Genomic DNA, 19,482 nt, shown 5'->3' on the forward strand with positions numbered 1-19,482 from the left:
GGTGTCGTGCCGAAGCGTCTTGCCCCGCCCCTCGAAAGACAAATTGCAACGCGAATCAAGCGCACCCGCTGTGTCTAGCCTCGCGAGTCAATGCGGAAGTTGCTGCAGCGAAGTTGAGGCTCAGCAGCTGCGGTGAGTCAACAACGCGTTTGTGCTTCAACAATGTTCACTTAAAGACACATAAGAGTTGTGCTTACTGTACATTGACAACATAGTTTGTAATGTAAGTCAATAAGACGCTATTTTGTCGAGTTAAATTGTTCATAAAATCAGTTTTAAATCTGTTTAAGCGACATCTATACAGGTTTAAAGCAGCTACACTTGGATTTATACGGTATTTGTGACTAAATTCTTCTCTTTTGACACCGATATTTTGCTCCAAAAACACTTCTTTCCCAGCTTTAAACAAGGCTTGCCACGTACAGTAACTGGCCACGTCATATATAAATAGATTGAACTATTTTTAGGAGCAACTTTTCTATGCTCATCACTTGCAGCCCTTTTTTGTTGAGTAGAAAACGTGGTAAATGTACATGTCAACAAGTTTTCTTGGGTTAAACAAAGTAAGCAAATTCAATAGAAACGTATACAATGCATTCTTTGTAATATCATTTAAAATAGAATGCAGATCAAAAGGGATATAAATACCTTGCATATAAAAGGTTTTAGTGGTGTTTATTAACTTGAGGTGAGTGTTATTTATTTATAGCCAGGGATGGGGCCAACAACACTTTGGAAGGGACACCCAAATATAGTCCCAGCTTTAGACAATATAGAGCAGGGGTCAACAACTTGGGGTACGCTGCAGAAGTAGCCAATTGGCCTGTTTAAATAATCTTTTCATTACCATCTTCTATAAAGTTCTACCTTACCTTACCTTATACCAGGGGTGTCAAACTGGTCCAGAAAAGGATCAGGGTGGTGCAGGTTTTTGTTCCAACCAGTCAAGCACACATGAGTTAACCAATCAGGTGTCGGTTTAAACAAGCAACACCTGACTGACAATTAATTGATCACTATCTTCAGACGCATGATTGGTTCAACTATATGTGCTTGACTGGTTGGAACAAAAACCTGCACCACCCTGATCCCTTTTCTGGACCAGTTTGACAGCCCTGTTCTATACCATCTATGTTTGATTTTGTGTATCCTTTCTTGTTGCACAATTGGTTATTATTGAAAAATCAATGCGATATGTTTATTAGAGGTATATCAGTTATCATTAATAATAATATATAATGAAGTTAAAAGTGTTGTAACAAACTCATACAGCCTTTGGATTAACTTTCATCATCATGTGGTTGGTTTAGATCCAAGGATCACAACTGAGAGAAATGTAAAAATCAATTACCCTGTGTCAGGTTGACTTAGGCTGCATATCAAACAGAAAATAGAAATCAGTCATGGTACCAAAGTCACAAAAGCTTTACTTGAGAGGCCAGGAGTGAGAAAGCACAAACTTACACCTCATGTCAATGTCTGACTTCTCTCTCAAGCAAACAACTTTTTGGTCTCTTTTTATACTGTATTGCAGTCGCATAAGTTGTTTCAAAATCACTTCCAGATGTGAACGTCAGCAGCCTATGTTGATTTTGTATCTGCATATCAGAGACGGCGTCATTGAGTTGTTTCTGATATGATGAGTCAATTCATTTTATCTGTGTTATCTGGAGGCACGTTTTGTACTGTACTGTATTGTACTGTACTGCTCTGGTCCTAGCAGTGACCTGTTAAATAAATATGATAAGAGAGGAAGATCGTTCCAAAGTTTAGGAGCAACAGTCTGGAAGGATTTCTCTCCTCTGGTCCTGAACCATTCTAAACATTATGAACATTATGAAACATTCTAGCTCAGTCATTTCCCAACATCCTACTATGAGGAAAACTATGTTTGTAGTTGTACTAACCAGTTTTGCTTCTACTGTGAGAGTGTGGCGTCCTGTCCACTGAGTCCGCCACCTCTGATGATAAGGTTCCAGGGTTGAGTCAGTACTTGGGTGACTTAGGTCAGTCTGTCAAACTGAGCCTGAGAAACCTGGGTGTTGTATTTGATAAAGACATGTCTCTTGTTCAACACTGAAGAAAACTGACCACAAACTGTTTCCTTCAACTGAGAAAAATCTCCAAACTTAGGAAAATGTTGTCGGAACATGATCTGGATCTTATAATCCATGTGTTTGTTTCTTCTCGTCTGGACTATTGTAACAGTTTGTTTTCATGTCTTAACAAGAAGGATCTGTCTCGCCTGCAGTTGATTCAGAACTCTGCAGCGAGAATTCTGACCCGCTCTAGTAGAAGAACTCACATTTCTCCGATCCTTAAAACTCTTCACTGGCTTCCAGTTTCTTTCAGGATCAACTTTAAAATTCTAGTTCTTACTTTCAGATCTATTCATGGTCAGGCTCCTCCTTACATCACTGATCTGATCCAGCCTTACACCCCAGCTCGGGCTCTGAGGTCTGTGGATCAGAATCTTCTTATGGTTCCACGCACACGGTTCAGGACCAGAGGAGAGAAATCTTTTCAGGCTGTTGCTCCTAAGCTTTGGAACGATCTTCCTCTCTCTTTGTGTTTGATGGATCTACTGACTCCTTTAAGAAACATCTTAAGATGTTTTTATTTGTTCAGGCTTTTCCTTGATTTTCTGGAACTCCTGTTGTGTTATCAGTTTTATCTTGATCTTTAAAGTTTATACTTTATTGAGTATTGTTTTGATTGTTAAAGCGCTTTGTGACCCTGGTCTGGAAAAGCGCTATACAAATAAATATTACTTACTTACTTACTCTTGCCCCATGTGACTGGTTGTCCGTGTCTTCAAGGGAGCTTCGCTGAGAGTGGATGATGCCGCAGGAGTTCAGTGGCTCATTCAACCCCCTCGTGGTGCTGGAGCTGGCTCCGGACACCAAGGAGGAGGCGATAACATGGTTACTTCGCAGGATCAGAGACTCTCAACAGAACGCTGGTACGAAAACAGAAAATAATGGCATCATTCAAAGTTTTGCGTAATCATGCGTTTCTTCTGGTTTTCTTTCTCAAAGGTGCTGAGCTGCTGGTGGAGCAGTTGAGTTTGGGGGCTGACGTTGATGAGAAAGAAAACCCCAACCTGTTTGTGGTTGGGGGGTCCTGGAGTCGGCTCCTGTCTGGCGCTGAGGAAGTGGGTCTCTTCAAAGAGTTCAGTGACGGATCCATGAGGGGTTTTACGTGCGCTAACAAGAACAGCTTCAAAAACTTCCACGGCAAGTATTATATTGCAAATATTATAGCAGCCTTAATATATAACAGACCGTTACCTTGAGCAGAACCATATTCAGTGTGAACAGTCGTGGAAGGGAGAGTATAGATGGGGAGGAGGAGAGATGGGAGGAGTCTAGGACATCTGAAATTCAACAGAAAAACCAACGGCAATAATAATTAAAACTCTCTTTTAATTAACATGGAAAACATTTTTTTTAATAATAAGAGACTGAACTTTACTTTCTAGGCTCTAATGGTCTGAGATTGTGCTTGTGTATTTGAAATTTAGATGCGACTGTCTTGCGTGTCTGGAGTAAATACATTCTATTTTGTGGTCTGTGACGCAACAATCATAGAATTTAAAAGGTATGTGGTGGAGCTGCTGTTGAAGTAGGACAAATGTGACACAAACTGAAACTTGTTCAAATTCGCTATAAACAACTATAAGATATGCTTTCATAACAGTATGTTCGGACTTCCTGAGAGATGTGTTCCTTGTATTATTACGTTTACGACAGCCTTGCACTATACTATATATATATATATATATATATATATATATTGTATCTTTTTGGTCTTTTGTCCGCTGAATATCAGCACATGCAGCCGAAGTTAACCCTGTTAACAATTGTAATCAATCTGGTGAACAGTCTTGTTCGGACAGTGAGCAGACTTTAATAACTGCTTTTATTTTGATCTATGTGACTTGTTTTCAAACTGAAACTTGTCTGGTGGTCGTTGTGTGAGCTGCTTTCAATGATCATGTGAAAGGAACAAAAGCTGCAAACCTCACCAACAAATGTAAACTAAATGAGTGAGAACCCTTTTATGTCCAAGCAACCACGTTAAAGAGACAATAAAATATTTATAACTTAAATACGTGGCATTTGCATTTTTCATTTTAATATTTTGGGGGGTTTTGTATCTTATAAATATCCATGGGCCACTTGGTTACTTTTTTAAGTTTTAAAACAAGATGCTGTTTAAATACTGTAATTATAATGCTCTTACAATGTCTTCATAGAAAGGGTTCAGTTTTAAGTGTTATGCGTCTCTTGTCTTTCACTATAATCAGATAAACATGCCACATGATTTATCTAAGTACGTTATCTGCTCTGTGTCTCCAGGAGATGGCGATAGCTTCCTCAGCATGGCCGAGTGTCAGTACATCATTAAACATGAGCTGGACACGTTACGAGCCAAAGATGAGACTCATGTTCCTGGACACGCGGAAGCAAAGCTCTACCCAGGGAAATCTATCAGTGAGTGTCACGGTCTCTCATAAACCTGTACACACTTTCATATTTCCTGTACAAACAGCTTATACTGGGGTTTTAATCAGATCCTAGTTTTATGACAAATATGAAAAGATAGACGTGCTTCTGTCCACTCTTCCTCTTAATCAAGACATAAAAGTAACAATAGTTTTGTGTTAATATAAGGAAACGATAAAAAGAAATTTATCTAAGCAGCCCATCAGTGGGTGCGACTACCTTTGTTGTGTTTGTAAAAGATATACAGGAATTAGCTTTTTGAAATTAATTGATTATCTTTTAAGTTCGCAGAATGCAATCCAAGAAGCTTCTGATCCAAATGTTCCCGTTGCACGAACAAGAAGAACTTAAGAGACTTTGTTTCTCCTGGTACAAAAAAGTGGGGTTGTCTTTTCAACCTCTCGGTGAGTAACTGAGACGATCATGGTGGCTATAGAGGGAGGTTCACTTCTGAACCTTTTTCTTCAACCGTAGATGACATCAAACATTACTTTGGTGAGACTCAGGCTCTCTACTTTGGCTTTCTGGAGTACTTCACTTTGGCCTTGTTGCCCATGGCTCTCATTGGCGTGCCTTACTACCTGTTTGACTGGGAGGACTACGACAAATATGTGGTCTTTGCTGTCTTTAACCTCGTCTGGTGCACGGTCATCCTGGAGGTAAGAATGTTTTTGACTGGTGAGAACTATAGAAAGGATTTAATCAGAGTAATTGATACTAAAACATATATTGGTTTTGAATATGTTTGCATAACATTATACTGTACATGAAAATACATGTGTGTGTATAAAAAAAACTCACTAGGAATGTGCAACAACAATGTTACTATGATATATTGTGATAGTCTGTGATAAAAGATATATTGGAAATACTAGTACATAGTTCCAACATCATGTCTAGGACTGACTTGATGACTAAAGAAAAGTTAATGTTCTTACATTTGCTAGTTGAATATCTGTATCAACACTGAAGTGTGATGATATCATGTACTTATTAAAATGTATAGTGTGTATTTTAACATTTACTGAAACGTTAACTCCTGAAAATGTTTCCTAAAACAATTGGATTTGTTTGTTGAGCAGGACTTGTGTACGTGTTTATAGATGTGTATATAGTAGCAGGTTTGAATGTGTATATTCTGCATTATTATTATTATTATTAATTGTATTGTTATTTGTTATTATTAAAACAATTCTATGTTAAATTGTAAGCGACATGGAAATATACAACTTTAATTCCCACATTCTACCATAATTTCAACTGTTTCATTCACTGTCATGGAGCTTGATGTAATTATTGATTGACAGTCATCAGTGCGTATCCAGCCAGAAGGCAGAAAGGTTAAATACTTCTTCTCAACTGAAGGATCAATGTCGAAGCACTAATTGTCTGAGAATATATATTTTGTTTAATCTGAAGGAGTAACGTTTCTTTTATTCATTTCAACTCTCCATTAGTTATGGAAGCGTTCGTGTGCCTCGCTGGCCTATAACTGGGGGACTCTGTGCAGAAAGAGGGCTTTTGAAGAACCACGTCCTGGATTCCATGGCGTCCTGGGGTTCAACCCTGTGACCGGACGAGAGGAGCCGGTGTACCCCAACGTTAAGAGGCAACTCCGCATCTACCTTGTGTCGCTGCCCTTTGTCCTGATCTGTCTTTACCTCTCACTGTACGTGATGATGGTCTACTTCCAAATGGAAGGATTTGCTCTGATGATCCACGACCAGGATCCTACCTTCTGGACCGGAATACTGCTTTTCATCCCCAGTATTATCTACGCCGTGGTCATTGAGGTGATGAACCTGATCTACAGATATGCTGCTGAGTTCCTCACTGAGTGGGGTGAGTCTGGAAACTTATTTGGATCTCACGCACATTCCTCTCCTTATCCATTTCATACGTGATCAAAACACATTTATAAAGATCTTTTATGTCTGTGTCAACAGTGGGTTTTTTTTTTTATTCCTGAACTCATAAGTGTCTTGTCAGTAGCATGCACCACCTTTTTTCTGACCAGTATACTTTTATTACTATAAGAAACATCATTAACTAACCAGCTTGATCATTTTCCAGTACTCATTATCACCATGTCAGTGTTTTTTCTGCTTGTCTTTAATTCATTTGTTGATGTTTACAGAGAATCACAGACTGGAATCATCATATCAGAACCACTTGGTCCTTAAAGTGCTCGTTGTGAGTCCACATTATTTCCAAATTTGCATTTACCCTTTTCTTTAATGACCCGAGTCAAACTAATCCTCCTCTTCTACAGTTCAACTTCTTCAACTGTTTTGCATCACTCTTCTACATCGCCTTCTTGATGCAGGACATGGCATTGTTGCGACAGGTGAGTCTCACTTCATAATGACACGATCAATATCAACACACGAGCACAATAGAAACAAAAATGCTTGATTCAAAACGAACTCTCAGAGCAGAAGGGGTCTAATTTATGGTTGACTAAGACAGCGAACCCCTCAACTCAACTTTATTTATAAAGTCGTTACAAAGTGCTGTACAGTGACATAAAGCATAGTTAAAACACACAAAGGTAAAAACAATATCAAATAAAACAAGTAAAAAGCACTTAAAACAGCTCCGAGTCTCATGCTGTGTTAAAAGCCAGGGAATAAAAGTGTGTTTTAAGACGAGATTTAAAAATCCTCCACTAAAGGCCTCATTATGTCATAAGGATGAAACAACATTTATGATTCAAGAGGCGTCTTTCTGATTAGAGAAGAAAGTAAATGGTCCTTCCACAACAGGACATGATCTGTCAATCTGGAACTCACAGCATCCTAACTAGTGTGAAACCAATTCAATTCAATTCAATTTTATTTAAAGTGTCTTATCATAACAAAGTTATCTCAAGACACTATACAGTTGAAATAAGACTTTAGTTGATTAAGGAAAATAGATCCCAGCAATTCAACAAAGAGCAAGAAGCGAAACACTGTACAGTGAGCTATGGCGAGGAAAAAATTTTAGAAGGCAGAAACCTCGAGCAGAACCAGACTCATTGTTGACGGCCTCCTGCTGTGACCGGCTGGGAGGAAGGATGGGGGGGTAGACAGATGGATAAGGAGAGGAGTGAGGGAGGATATATTGAGAGAAAAGGAGAGTGTAGGAGGGTCCATGGGGGTGCTGGAGAGAACTCGGGATCAGGATGACGTGGTGAAGATCCTGGATCAGCAGCAGCTCTGGAGGTGGAGCCCAGCAGCAGTTAAAGGGTTAAGAACTTCACTGCACTTCTTGTGAAAGGAACGATAATTAAAAATCCTTAAACTCATATTTTTAATAGGAGTCAAGATCCAAATTTTGTTCCACTCTATAAAGAATATTTTGCAGTTAACAAAAGCTGTGTGATATGTTTTTCTTCCTTCCATCTACCGCTAGAGTCTGGCAACGCTGCTGATCACCAGTCAGATCTTGAACCAGTTCATGGAGGCGTTCTTGCCGTACTGGCTCCAGAGGAGACGCAACAAGAAGATGATCCGTAAAGTCAAGAAGAAAAGAACTATGGAGGGAAGTGAGCTGACCCTGGCCGAGCAGGTGCGCCTGGAGGCTGACATGAGCACGTACTTGGTGAGTCCATCCTTACATATTTGTGAGAGGTGTATGACCTTTGTTAAAAGTAACATCGTCATATATAGTGTATAAAATCAACAATAATATAATGTTATGTATTAAGTCAATATGTTCCATTTGCAGTGACATCATTGTATTCAGTGTAAATTTATTAAAGCCCCACTACAGAAGATTGGAAACATAATCTCTGGCACCCCCTTGTGTCAGGAAAGTGTAATTGCAAATTCATGCTCACACATTATGATCACATGACAGTCATGATCACATTAAACACATTATGATCACATGACAGTCATGATCACATGACACACATGATGATCACATGACAGTCATGACCACTTGACACACATAATGAGCACTTGACACACATGATGATCACATGACACACATTACAATCACATGACAGTCATGATCACATGACACACATTACAATCACATGACAGTCATGATCACATGACACACATTACAATCACATGACAGTCATGATCACATGACACACATGATGATCACTTGACACACATAATGATCACATGACACACATTATGATCACATGACAGTCATGATCACATTAAACACATTATGATCACATGACAGTCATGATCACTTGACACACATGATGATCACATGACAGTCATGATCACTTGACACACATAATGAGCACTTGACACACGTAATGATCACTTGACACACATAATGATCACATGACAGTCATGATCACATGACACACATGATGATCACATTTGTGAATGTACATTTATTAAAGCCCCACTACAGAAGATTGGAAACATAATCTCTGGCACCCCCTTGTGTCAGGAAAGTGTAATTGCAAATTCATGGCTTCCCTGTTTCTCCTAACATTCTGTACCATTTGTGTACAAAACGAGACGAAGCCTCTTTCTGTGTCGGGATCTGATTCTATCTTATGGTTACTTCAAAATATCTCTCCGTACTTCATATAAAAACACTGTCTCAGACTCTAATGTGTGGATCATCCAATCAAAGTAAAGTATTAAAGATCATTGTTAGAATAATTAGTGTAATGTAAAAAGACAAATCTAAATACAAAAAAACACCTTTGGTTGTCTTGAGCATGAGTTTGCAGTGATTGTGTTTTATAAAAAATAATATTCTGTATCATTTTCAGGGGACATTTGACGATTACCTGGAACTCTTCCTGCTGTTCGGCTACGTTACTCTCTTCTCCTGCGTCTACCCTCTGGCTGCCGTCCTGGTGGTTCTGAACAACATCACAGAGGTTTACTCCGACGCCTTCAAGATGTGCCGGGTGTTCAAACGACCTTTCTCCGAGCCGGCGGCAAACATCGGAGTCTGGCAGGTGAGACGCCTCGAGGGAACCGTCGATGTCGTTCACATATTTCTCCGATCCCTCGTCAGCCGAAGAACATCCTCATCCTTAACCTTATTGAACGATGAAATGTTTTCTTCTTGACTTCGTTGTCACACCTGAACTCTAGAGCCTTTTGAAGAGCAGATCTAGTGCATTCACTGCATTGTGTTTATTTAAGAGGCATTTCTGGTTCACAGCATTTTTTCACATCCGCCTATAACTTTCTAGCTACAACTTGTTATAACATGTTTGTGCGGAGAACCACTAACCCTGTCTGCTAATGTCCAGCTGGCCTTCGAAACCATGAGTGTGATCGCCGTGGTGACCAACTGTGCTCTCATCAGCATGTCTCCACAAGTCAAAGCTTACTTCACAGAGTCTGAAATGCAGCTCATCATCTGGACCGTGGCCATCGAGGTAAGAAGATCACTTTGTTTTGACCCACGTGTCGCCTGCAGCATCTGAAGCAATCTTGTGTTCTGGGTACCTTGTTGTACAGTCGACTGCTTTGTTTAGTAAAAGTAGTTTTGTTGACCTTACTAGATGGTAGGATTCATGGTCGTGTTAACATTTTTTAGCGTCCTTTAAGTGTTGAAGTGTCTTTTTGTGTCGTCTCTTTGGACGACAAACCTGACGCATAACCTGAGATGGTTTATAATAATAATAATAATTAACGAATGATGAAGATGGAAAAGAAACATGTGATCACTTGGCAGAGGCTCGTTTTGCAACTTTATATAAATATTAACGTATGGAGATTTTATAAATGTTCTTTTTATGACTTTGTCTGTTTCCATTCTTGTAGCATGGACTCCTGGCCTTCAAATTCATCCTGACCTTCCTCATCCCAGACGTTCCCAAACACATCCAAATAAAACTCTCTCGTCTGGAGTTTGAATCCTTGGAAGCCTTCAAGAAAAAGGTGAGACAATATCGTCGTAACGTTAAGTTCTTCACGTTTCCAAAGAGACAAAGAAATATATCTTTCTTGATAATAAAAACATAAAAAATACGGGGAAACTGAAAGATTTGCCACGAAACACATTACATGCACATGACAGTCGTAATGATCACTTTACACACATGATGATCACATGATACATACAGTATTATGATCACATGACACACATGATGATCACATGATACATATTATGATCACATGACACACATAATGATCACCTGATACATATTATGATCACATGACACACATAATGATCACTTGACACACTTGATGATCACTTGACACACATTATGATCACATGACAGTCATGATCATATGACACACATTATGATCACATGACAGTCATGATCACTTGACACACGTAATGATCACATGACAGACATTATGATCACATGACACACATGATGATCACATGACACACATAATGATCACATGACAGATTATGATCACATGACAGTCATGATCACATTAAACACATTATGATCACATGACAGTCATGATCACTTGACACACATGATGATCACATGACACACATGATGATCACATGACACACATGATCACTTGACACACATAATGAGCACTTGACACACATTACAATCACATGACAGTCATGATCACATGACACACATGATGATCACTTGACACACATGATGATCACATGACAGTCATGATCACATGACACACATGATGATCACATGACACACATAATGATCACATGACACACATTATGATCACATGACAGTCATGATCACATGACACACATGATGATCACATGACACACATAATGATCACATGACAGTCATGATCACTTGACACACGTAATGATCACTTGACACACATAATGATCACATGACAGACATTATGATCACATGACAGTCATGATCACATGACACACATGATGATCACATGACACACATGATGATCACATGACACACATTATGATCACATGACAGTCATGATCACATGACACACATGATGATCACATGACACACATAATGATCACATGACACACATTATGATCACATGACAGTCATGATCACATGACACACATGATGATCACATGACACACATTATGATCACATGACAGTCATGATCACACGCAACACATTATGATCACATGACAGTCATGATCACTTGACACACATGATGATCACATGACACACACTACAATAACATGACAGTCATGATCACTTAACACACATGATGATCTCGTGACACACATGATGATCTCGTGACACATGAGGCAACTGAGAGAGAAGACTCGACAAACTCCTAAAACATCAGTGGCCGAATGAAAGCCATGTCATAAATGTAGGTCGGTCCTTTCTTTCTAATGGATAATGTACTGGAGTCGAAGTAGCAGGAAGTGGATGAGCTGCCGTCAGTGTTGTCCTGGCGTTTGACGTGTCGTTTGTTCTGCAGCGGCAGCTCAATGTTAGGTGAGTAATCGTGCGTCCCAAAGGTTTCACATCGAGTTTTGCTGTGGAATGAAACTTAATCCATTTTTATTGAGCTGCACAATGACATCTCACGGGAACTCTTGTTGGATCTTGACAACAAGGTCACAGGTGCAGTTTGACCAAAACTTAACCTTAACCTTCAGTTAATAAACCTTTTCCTTGTTTTGTGAACAAATGTGTTAGAACTAAGATTATAGGAGACATTGTCTTTACACTTTACTGACACGAGGGGGCGCCAGGCTCAATGTTTTGCCCTTGTGACGTCACAGTTAGAAACCCCTAACACTGCTATGAATAACTGCTGAAAAGAAGAAATAAACAAACCTTAAACATAAGGTTGGACTCAGATCTTGAGGAATGTAAACGTAAACGGCTTCTTCGACTGCCCGTAGTAAAATGAACCAATGCTTCCTTCGTCAAAAAGTGCCTCCAGTGAGCAGCACCACTAAGAGAATGACTAACATGTTTTAATTTGACTCTCAATTGAGTGATTGATCTGCATGTGAACCTTCTGAGTTTCTCACACTGCATTTGACTTTTCTCCTCCTGGATTATGAGAAGAAGTTCATGATCATGAGTTCATTAGAAGCTCAGGACAGACCTGGGCCAGTGTGGCCCTGATGAGGTCAAAGGTCAGGTAGAAACTAACCATTTTATTTTGGTTTTATTTCTTTGACCCATTACTAGTCCCTAAATATGACTGAGGATTTTTGTTTTAGGATTTATGTCCTCTTTTGTCACTTTTGTGAACTCGCTCTAAAAGATTTAAGCAAATATACAAAGAAATCTGTAAAAAATTGTTTTTATATCATATTAAAAACAAGTTATATAAATTACAAAACAATCGTTTTGCAAATTTAGCCTCATTTTTATACTTTCCCCTCCACCTTTTCCATGGCCCCTCACCAATGCCATGTATAAAATGTGGCCCCTGTCATTTAATTTTCCACTTCTGCTCCAGGAGGTCCTGCAGGTGTTGGCGATATATCTTTTGTACGTGTCCATGTAAACTCTAACTTAGATTTATGTGACTGGAGTCCAGTAGAATAATCCGTGATCATGTTTGGACCTTGAATCACCTGTAGTTCTTCAGTGTCTCTTCAGACGAGTCGAGCAATGATGGAGCTCCTGCTTTAGAAGTTCTCAACGTTGACGACCGGATGACGATGAAGGCGAAGCGATAAATGTTAATGTTAAGAGTCGTTTCACTCCGAGATGAATAGTTCCGCCGTCATTCATTTCAGCCGTCGGCGTGTGAAGCTGTAAGACCCGCGAGTCCATCACGATCTGTGTTTCATCTGTTTCAGAAAATGTTTGCAGCTTCGGCGAGCGGCGAGATCTTCCAGTGAGGAGAGACGAGGATTCATCTTCTGATTTGACCTCAGCAGACACAGAAGCTTTAACCACACACTGTGGTCTTTCTTTTTCCGGGTGACTTGGCTTGTTATGTGCGTATCACAATCTGATGCTGGACTTCTGTAGCAAACTCTTGAACCTGTACTGTTGCATCTTCGTACTGCAGATCCACGTATTGTAAAGTAACCCTTGCTTTGAGATCGAGAACAAATGGCTGCAGGTGAGGAAATGGATGATGCTGAGGTGGTAGTAATGCATTATGGGAAGTGGAACGATGGGGACGAACCTCACGACAAGGATTTTAGTAAATCAAAATGATCAGATCATTTTCATGTTTTACTAATTTAGGGGTTCCAGCACCTCAGAGCACTAGGTTTACACTTTGTTTTTTATCTTCTTGAAAGCATTAAATCTTTTGTAATAAATCTTGATTGTTGGAAGTAACAGGACCAGCTATTGGGTCAGAAATTATATAATATATATAATAATAAAAGAAACACTCCAAGTGCATGGGATACGGTTTAGAAAATCACATCTATTGTAATAAATGGCTGAATCTAAAAGTAAATGTCTGGTCTTTGACTGTAAATTTTAAAAAAGTTAATGAGCAGATGTTGATTAATTGGTGAATGACATGCTGTAGATCATGTTTTATTGTGTCACACACACACACACACACACACACACACACACACACACACACACACACACACACACACACACACACACTTGTCAATTTTATCTCTGCATCATGGCATCGCATGAAGGAAGATTTCTTTGAAATTCAACAATCAACAACTTGATATACGTGTATTTTGTTGGATAGTTGTTCACATCCTCGACTACAGGGGGCGACAAAGTTGTTCCCAAATGCAATAAAGGGCCTTGAGTCTGTTCAAAAAAACGTTTCATACATATGTTTGTTTTTGTGTATTTGACAAGTCATCGAGGTGACGTACGAAATATGATTATTTAAATATAAATATCTCTAAATTTCCACCTTCAAATGTTGTGATACTTTATAAGATACTAGTATACTTTCTCTACAAGACGTCCATAGCAGTCATTGATTGGAACTCTGGATATCTATTGATTTATATTGATTTATATTGATTTATATTGATTTATATTGATTTATATTGATTTATATTCTCTCAAACATGTCTTATTTGACAATGAAATCCTCACAAATGATCTGAACACCATTGAAACAGTTAGGTTTAGGTAAGTAAGACTATAGTGGAGAAAGGAAAAACGGATCCAAGCAACTCAATGAGTGAAACACAGTGTGGCGTTGGCGAGGATAAAACTTCCTATAAGAAGGCAGGATGGAGAGAAGAGTGAGGGAGAAAAAAGGAGGAGAGTGTAGGAGAGTGCATGGAGGTGCTGGAGAGAACTCGGGATCTGGATGACGTGGTGAAGATCCTGGATCAGCAGAAGCTCTGGAGGTGGAGCCCTGGGGCTCCGGGAGAGAAATAAAAAGGTGTTTAAACTGCACAGGTGATGAATGTAAGGCAGAAAAGAAGGATATACAGAGCTGGTGTCTAAAACTCCTCCAGCATTCTAAGCCTATAGCAGCTAAAGATAAACAGTTAGGTTAGTTATAGCAGCTAAGATAAACAGTTAGGTTAGTTATAGCAGCTAAGATAAACAGTTAGGTTAGTTATAGCAGCTAAGATAAACAGTTAAGTTAGTTATAGCAGCTAAAGATAAACAGTTTTGTTAGTTATAGCAGCTAAAGATGAACAGTTAAGTTAGTTATAGCAGCTAAAGATAAACAGTTAGGTTAGTTATAGCAGCTAAGATAAACAGTTAAGTTAGTTATAGCAGCTAAGATAAACAGTTAAGTTAGTTATAGCAGCTAAGATAAACAGTTAGGTTAGTTATAGCAGCTAAGATAAACAGTTAAGTTAGTTATAGCAGATAAGATAAACGGTTAAGTTAGTTATAGCAGCTAAGATAAACAGTTTTGTTAGTTATAGCAGCTAAAGATGAACAGTTAAGTTAGTTATAGCAGCTAAAGATAAACAGTTAGGTTAGTTATAGCAGCTAAGATAAACAGTTAAGTTAGTTATAGCAGCTAAGATAAACAGTTAAGTTAGTTATAGCAGCTAAGATAAACAGTTAGGTTAGTTATAGCAGCTAAGATAAACAGTTAAGTTAGTTATAGCAGATAAGATAAACGGTTAAGTTAGTTATAGCAGCTAAGATAAACAGTTAAGTTAGTTATAGCAGCTAAGATAAACAGTTAGGTTAATTATAGCAGCTAAGATAAACAGTTAAGTTAGTTATAGCAGCTAAGATAAACAGTTAAGTTAGTTATAGCAGCTAAGATAAACAGTTAAGTTAGTTATAGCAGCTAAGATAAACAGTTAGGTTAGTTATAGCAGCTAAGATAAACAGTTAAGTTAGTTATAGCAGCTAAGATAAACAGTTAGGTTAGTTATAGCAGCTAAGATAAACAGTTAAGTTAGTTATAGCAGCTAAGATAAACAGTTAGGTTAGTTATAGCAGCTAAGATAAACAGTTAAGTTAGTTATAGCAGCTAAGATAAACAGTTAAGTTAGTTATAGCAGCTAAGATAAACAGTTAGGTTAGTTATAGCAGCTAAGATAAACAGTTAGGTTAGTTATAGCAGCTAAGATAAACAGTTAGGTTAGTTATAGCAGCTAAGATAAACAGTTAGGTTAGTTATAGCAGCTAAGATAAACAGTTAAGTTAGTTATAGCAGCTAAGATAAACAGTTAGGTTAGTTATAGCAGCTAAGATAAACAGTTAGGTTAGTTATAGCAGCTAAGATAAACAGTTAAGTTAGTTATAGCAGCTAAGATAAACAGTTAGGTTAGTTATAGCAGCTAAGATAAACAGTTAGGTTAGTTATAGCAGCTAAGATAAACAGTTAGGTTAGTTATAGCAGCCAAGATAAACAGTTAAGTTAGTTATAGCAGCTAAGATAAACAGTTAGGTTAGTTATAGCAGCTAAGATAAACAGTTAAGTTAGTTATAGCAGCTAAGATAAACAGTTAGGTTAATTATAGCAGCTAAGATAAACAGTTAAGTTAGTTATAGCAGCTAAGATAAACAGTTAAGTTAGTTATAGCAGCTAAGATAAACAGTTAGGTTAGTTATAGCAGCTAAGATAAACAGTTAAGTTAGTTATAGCAGCTAAGATAAACAGTTAGGTTAGTTATAGCAGCTAAGATAAACAGTTAAGTTAGTTATAGCAGCTAAGATAAACAGTTAGGTTAGTTATAGCAGCTAAGATAAACAGTTAAGTTAGTTATAGCAGCTAAGATAAACAGTTAGGTTAGTTATAGCAGCTAAGATAAACAGTTAAGTTAGTTATAGCAGCTAAGATAAACAGTTAGGTTAGTTATAGCAGCTAAGATAAACAGTTAGGTTAGTTATAGCAGCTAAGATAAACAGTTAGGTTAGTTATAGCAGCTAAGATAAACAGTTAAGTTAGTTATAGCAGCTAAGATAAACAGTTAGGTTAGTTATAGCAGCTAAGATAAACAGTTAAGTTAGTTATAGCAGCTAAGATAAACAGTTAAGTTAATTATAGCAGCTAAGATAAACAGTTAAGTTAGTTATAGCAGCTAAGATAAACAGTTAAGTTAGTTATAGCAGCTAAGATAAACAGTTAGGTTAGTTATAGCAGCTAAGATAAACAGTTAAGTTAGTTATAGCAGCTAAGATAAACAGTTAGGTTAATTATAGCAGCTAAGATAAACAGTTAAGTTAGTTATAGCAGCTAAGATAAACAGTTAAGTTAGTTATAGCAGCTAAGATAAACAGTTAAGTTAGTTATAGCAGCTAAGATAAACAGTTAGATTAATTATAGGCTTTATGGAAAAGTAAGGTTTTAAGATTATTTTTAAACATAGAGAGGGTGTCTGCCCTCCGGACTGAAGCCGGTAGTTTCACAGCAGAGGGACTTGAAAACTGAAGGCCCTGGCTCCAAATCTATATTGAGAGATTTGTGGTGTAACTAATAGATCTGAGTTTAAGGATCGTAAGGTCCTTGAGGGTTGGTAAGTGTGGATTAAATCTTTAATGTATGTTGGTGCGAGACCATGTAAGGCTTTATAGGTTAAGAGAAGGATTTTAAATTGTTTATAAATTCTACTGAAGCCAATGTAAGGAAGACGGCACACGGGAAATTATACGAGCTGAAGATTCTGAATGACCTGAAGATTCTGAGAGACTTTTTAGAACATCCTGACAGAAGAGAATAGTCCAGTCTGGAGCTTGATCTCTGTAATACAGACTGTAGTTGTGCTGTTTTCTTTCATCTTATGTTCGTCTTGTGCTTTTGCATGGCGTGCACTTCATTTCTAAGTGCGGCTCATTTGACCGGAGAGACTCGAACGTGTGATGGCTTGACCTCAGTCTAGAGGTCACGTGTGATGGCTTGACCTCAGTCTAGAGGTCATGTGTGATGGCTTGACCTCAGTCTAGAGGTCACGCGTGATGGCTTGACCTCAGTCTAGAGGTCATGTGTGATGGCTTGACCTCAGTCCAGAGGAGGTCACGTGTGATGGCTTGACCTCAGTCTAGAGGTCACGCGTGATGGCTTGACCTCAGTCTAGAGGTCACGCGTGATGGCTTGACCTCAGTCTAGAGGTCACGCGTGATGGCTTGACCTCAGTCCAGAGGTCACGCGTGATGGCTTGACCTCAGTCCAGAGGAGTTCACGTGTGATGGCTTGACCTCAGTCCAGAAGAGTTCACGTGTGATGGCTTGACCTCAGTCTAGAGGTCACGCGTGATGGCTTGACCTCAGTCTAGAGGTCACGTGTGATGGCTTGACCTCAGTCCAGAGGAGGTCACGTGTGATGGCTTGACCTCAGTCCAAAGGAGGTCACGCGTGATGGCTTGACCTCAGTCTAGAGGTCACGCGTGATGGCTTGACCTCAGTCTAGAGGTCACGTGTGATGGCTTGACCTCAGTCCAGAGGAGGTCACGTGTGATGGCTTGACCTCAGTCTAGAGGAGGTCACGTGTGATGGCTTGACCTCAGTCCAGAGGAGGTCACGTGTGATGGCTTGACCTCAGTCCAGAGGAGGTCACGCGTGATGGCTTGACCTCAGTCCAGAGGAGGTCACGTGTGATGGCTTGACCTCAGTCTAGAGGTCACGTGTGATGGCTTGACCTCAGTCCAGAGGAGTTCACGTGTGATGGCTTGACCTCAGTCTAGAGGTCACGTGTGATGGCTTGACCTCAGTCCAGAGGAGTTCACGTGTGATGGCTTGACCTCAGTCTAGAGGTCACGTGTGATGGCTTGACCACAGTCTAGAGGAGGTCACGTGTGATGGCTTGACCTCAGTCCAGAGGAGGTCACGTGTGATGGCTTGACCTCAGTCCAGAGGAGTTCACGTGTGATGGCTTGACCTCAGTCTAGAGGTCACGCGTGATGGCTTGACCTCAGTCTAGAGGTCACGTGTGATGGCTTGACCTCAGTCCAGAGGAGGTCACGTGTGATGGCTTGACCTCAGTCCAAAGGAGGTCACGCGTGATGGCTTGACCTCAGTCTAGAGGTCACGCGTGATGGCTTGACCTCAGTCTAGAGGTCACGTGTGATGGCTTGGCCTCAGTCCAGAGGAGGTCACGTGTGATGGCTTGACCTCAGTCTAGAGGAGGTCACGTGTGATGGCTTGACCTCAGTCCAGAGGAGGTCACGTGTGATGGCTTGACCTCAGTCCAGAGGAGGTCACGCGTGATGGCTTGACCTCAGTCCAGAGGAGGTCACGCGTGATGGCTTGACCTCAGTCCAGAGGAGGTCACGTGTGATGGCTTGACCTCAGTCTAGAGGTCACGTGTGATGGCTTGACCTCAGTCCAGAGGAGTTCACGTGTGATGGCTTGACCTCAGTCTAGAGGTCACGTGTGATGGCTTGACCACAGTCTAGAGGTCATGCGTGATGGCTTGACCTCAGTCTAGAGGTCACGTGTGATGGCTTGACCTCAGTCCAGAGGTCACGTGTGATGGCTTGACCTCAGTCCAGAGGTCACGCGTGATGGCTTGACCTCAGTCTAGAGGTCACGCGTGATGGCTTGACCTCAGTCCAGAGGTCACGCGTGATGGCTTGACCTCAGTCCAGAGGTCACGCGTGATGGCTTGACCTCAGTCTAGAGGTCACGCGTGATGGCTTGACCTCAGTCTAGAGGTCACGCGTGATGGCTTGACCTCAGTCCAGAGGAGTTCACGTGTGATGGCTTGACCTCAGTCCAGAGGAGTTCACGTGTGATGGCTTGACCTCA

At 39.9% G+C, this 19,482-nt stretch overlaps 1 protein-coding gene across 1 annotated transcript; it reads left to right on the forward strand.

Moving 5' to 3' along the window:
• The first annotated feature begins 49 nt into the window (after positions 1-49).
• On the forward strand, positions 50-13,789 carry ano10a (anoctamin 10a). The gene is made up of 14 exons (XM_087805889.1): positions 50-132; positions 2,820-2,962; positions 3,039-3,236; positions 4,362-4,496; positions 4,793-4,912; positions 4,983-5,167; positions 5,966-6,350; positions 6,646-6,701; positions 6,781-6,855; positions 7,905-8,093; positions 9,241-9,432; positions 9,733-9,861; positions 10,250-10,366; positions 13,173-13,789. The coding sequence occupies exons 2-14, from the start codon at positions 2,839-2,841 to the stop codon at positions 13,212-13,214; spliced, it is 1,947 nt and encodes a 648-aa protein (XP_087662015.1). The 5' UTR covers positions 50-132; positions 2,820-2,838; the 3' UTR covers positions 13,215-13,789.
• The last annotated feature ends 5,693 nt before the right edge of the window (positions 13,790-19,482 follow it).

This window comes from Callionymus lyra, chromosome 13, assembly GCF_982586985.1.
Source record: "Callionymus lyra chromosome 13, fCalLyr1.hap1.1, whole genome shotgun sequence".
Classification (NCBI taxonomy): domain Eukaryota; kingdom Metazoa; phylum Chordata; class Actinopteri; order Syngnathiformes; family Callionymidae; genus Callionymus; species Callionymus lyra.

Excerpts from the sequence above, each read along its gene's own strand:
- ano10a (XM_087805889.1), top strand. The coding sequence starts at position 2,839 with ATGATGCCGCAGGAGTTCAGTGGCTCATTCAACCCCCTCGTGGTGCTG. Across the intron at positions 6,702-6,780 it reads TGGTCCTTAAAGTGCTCGTT|TTCAACTTCTTCAACTGTTT; the intron begins GTGAGTCCACAT and ends CCTCTTCTACAG. Across the intron at positions 9,862-10,249 it reads TCTGGACCGTGGCCATCGAG|CATGGACTCCTGGCCTTCAA; the intron begins GTAAGAAGATCA and ends CCATTCTTGTAG.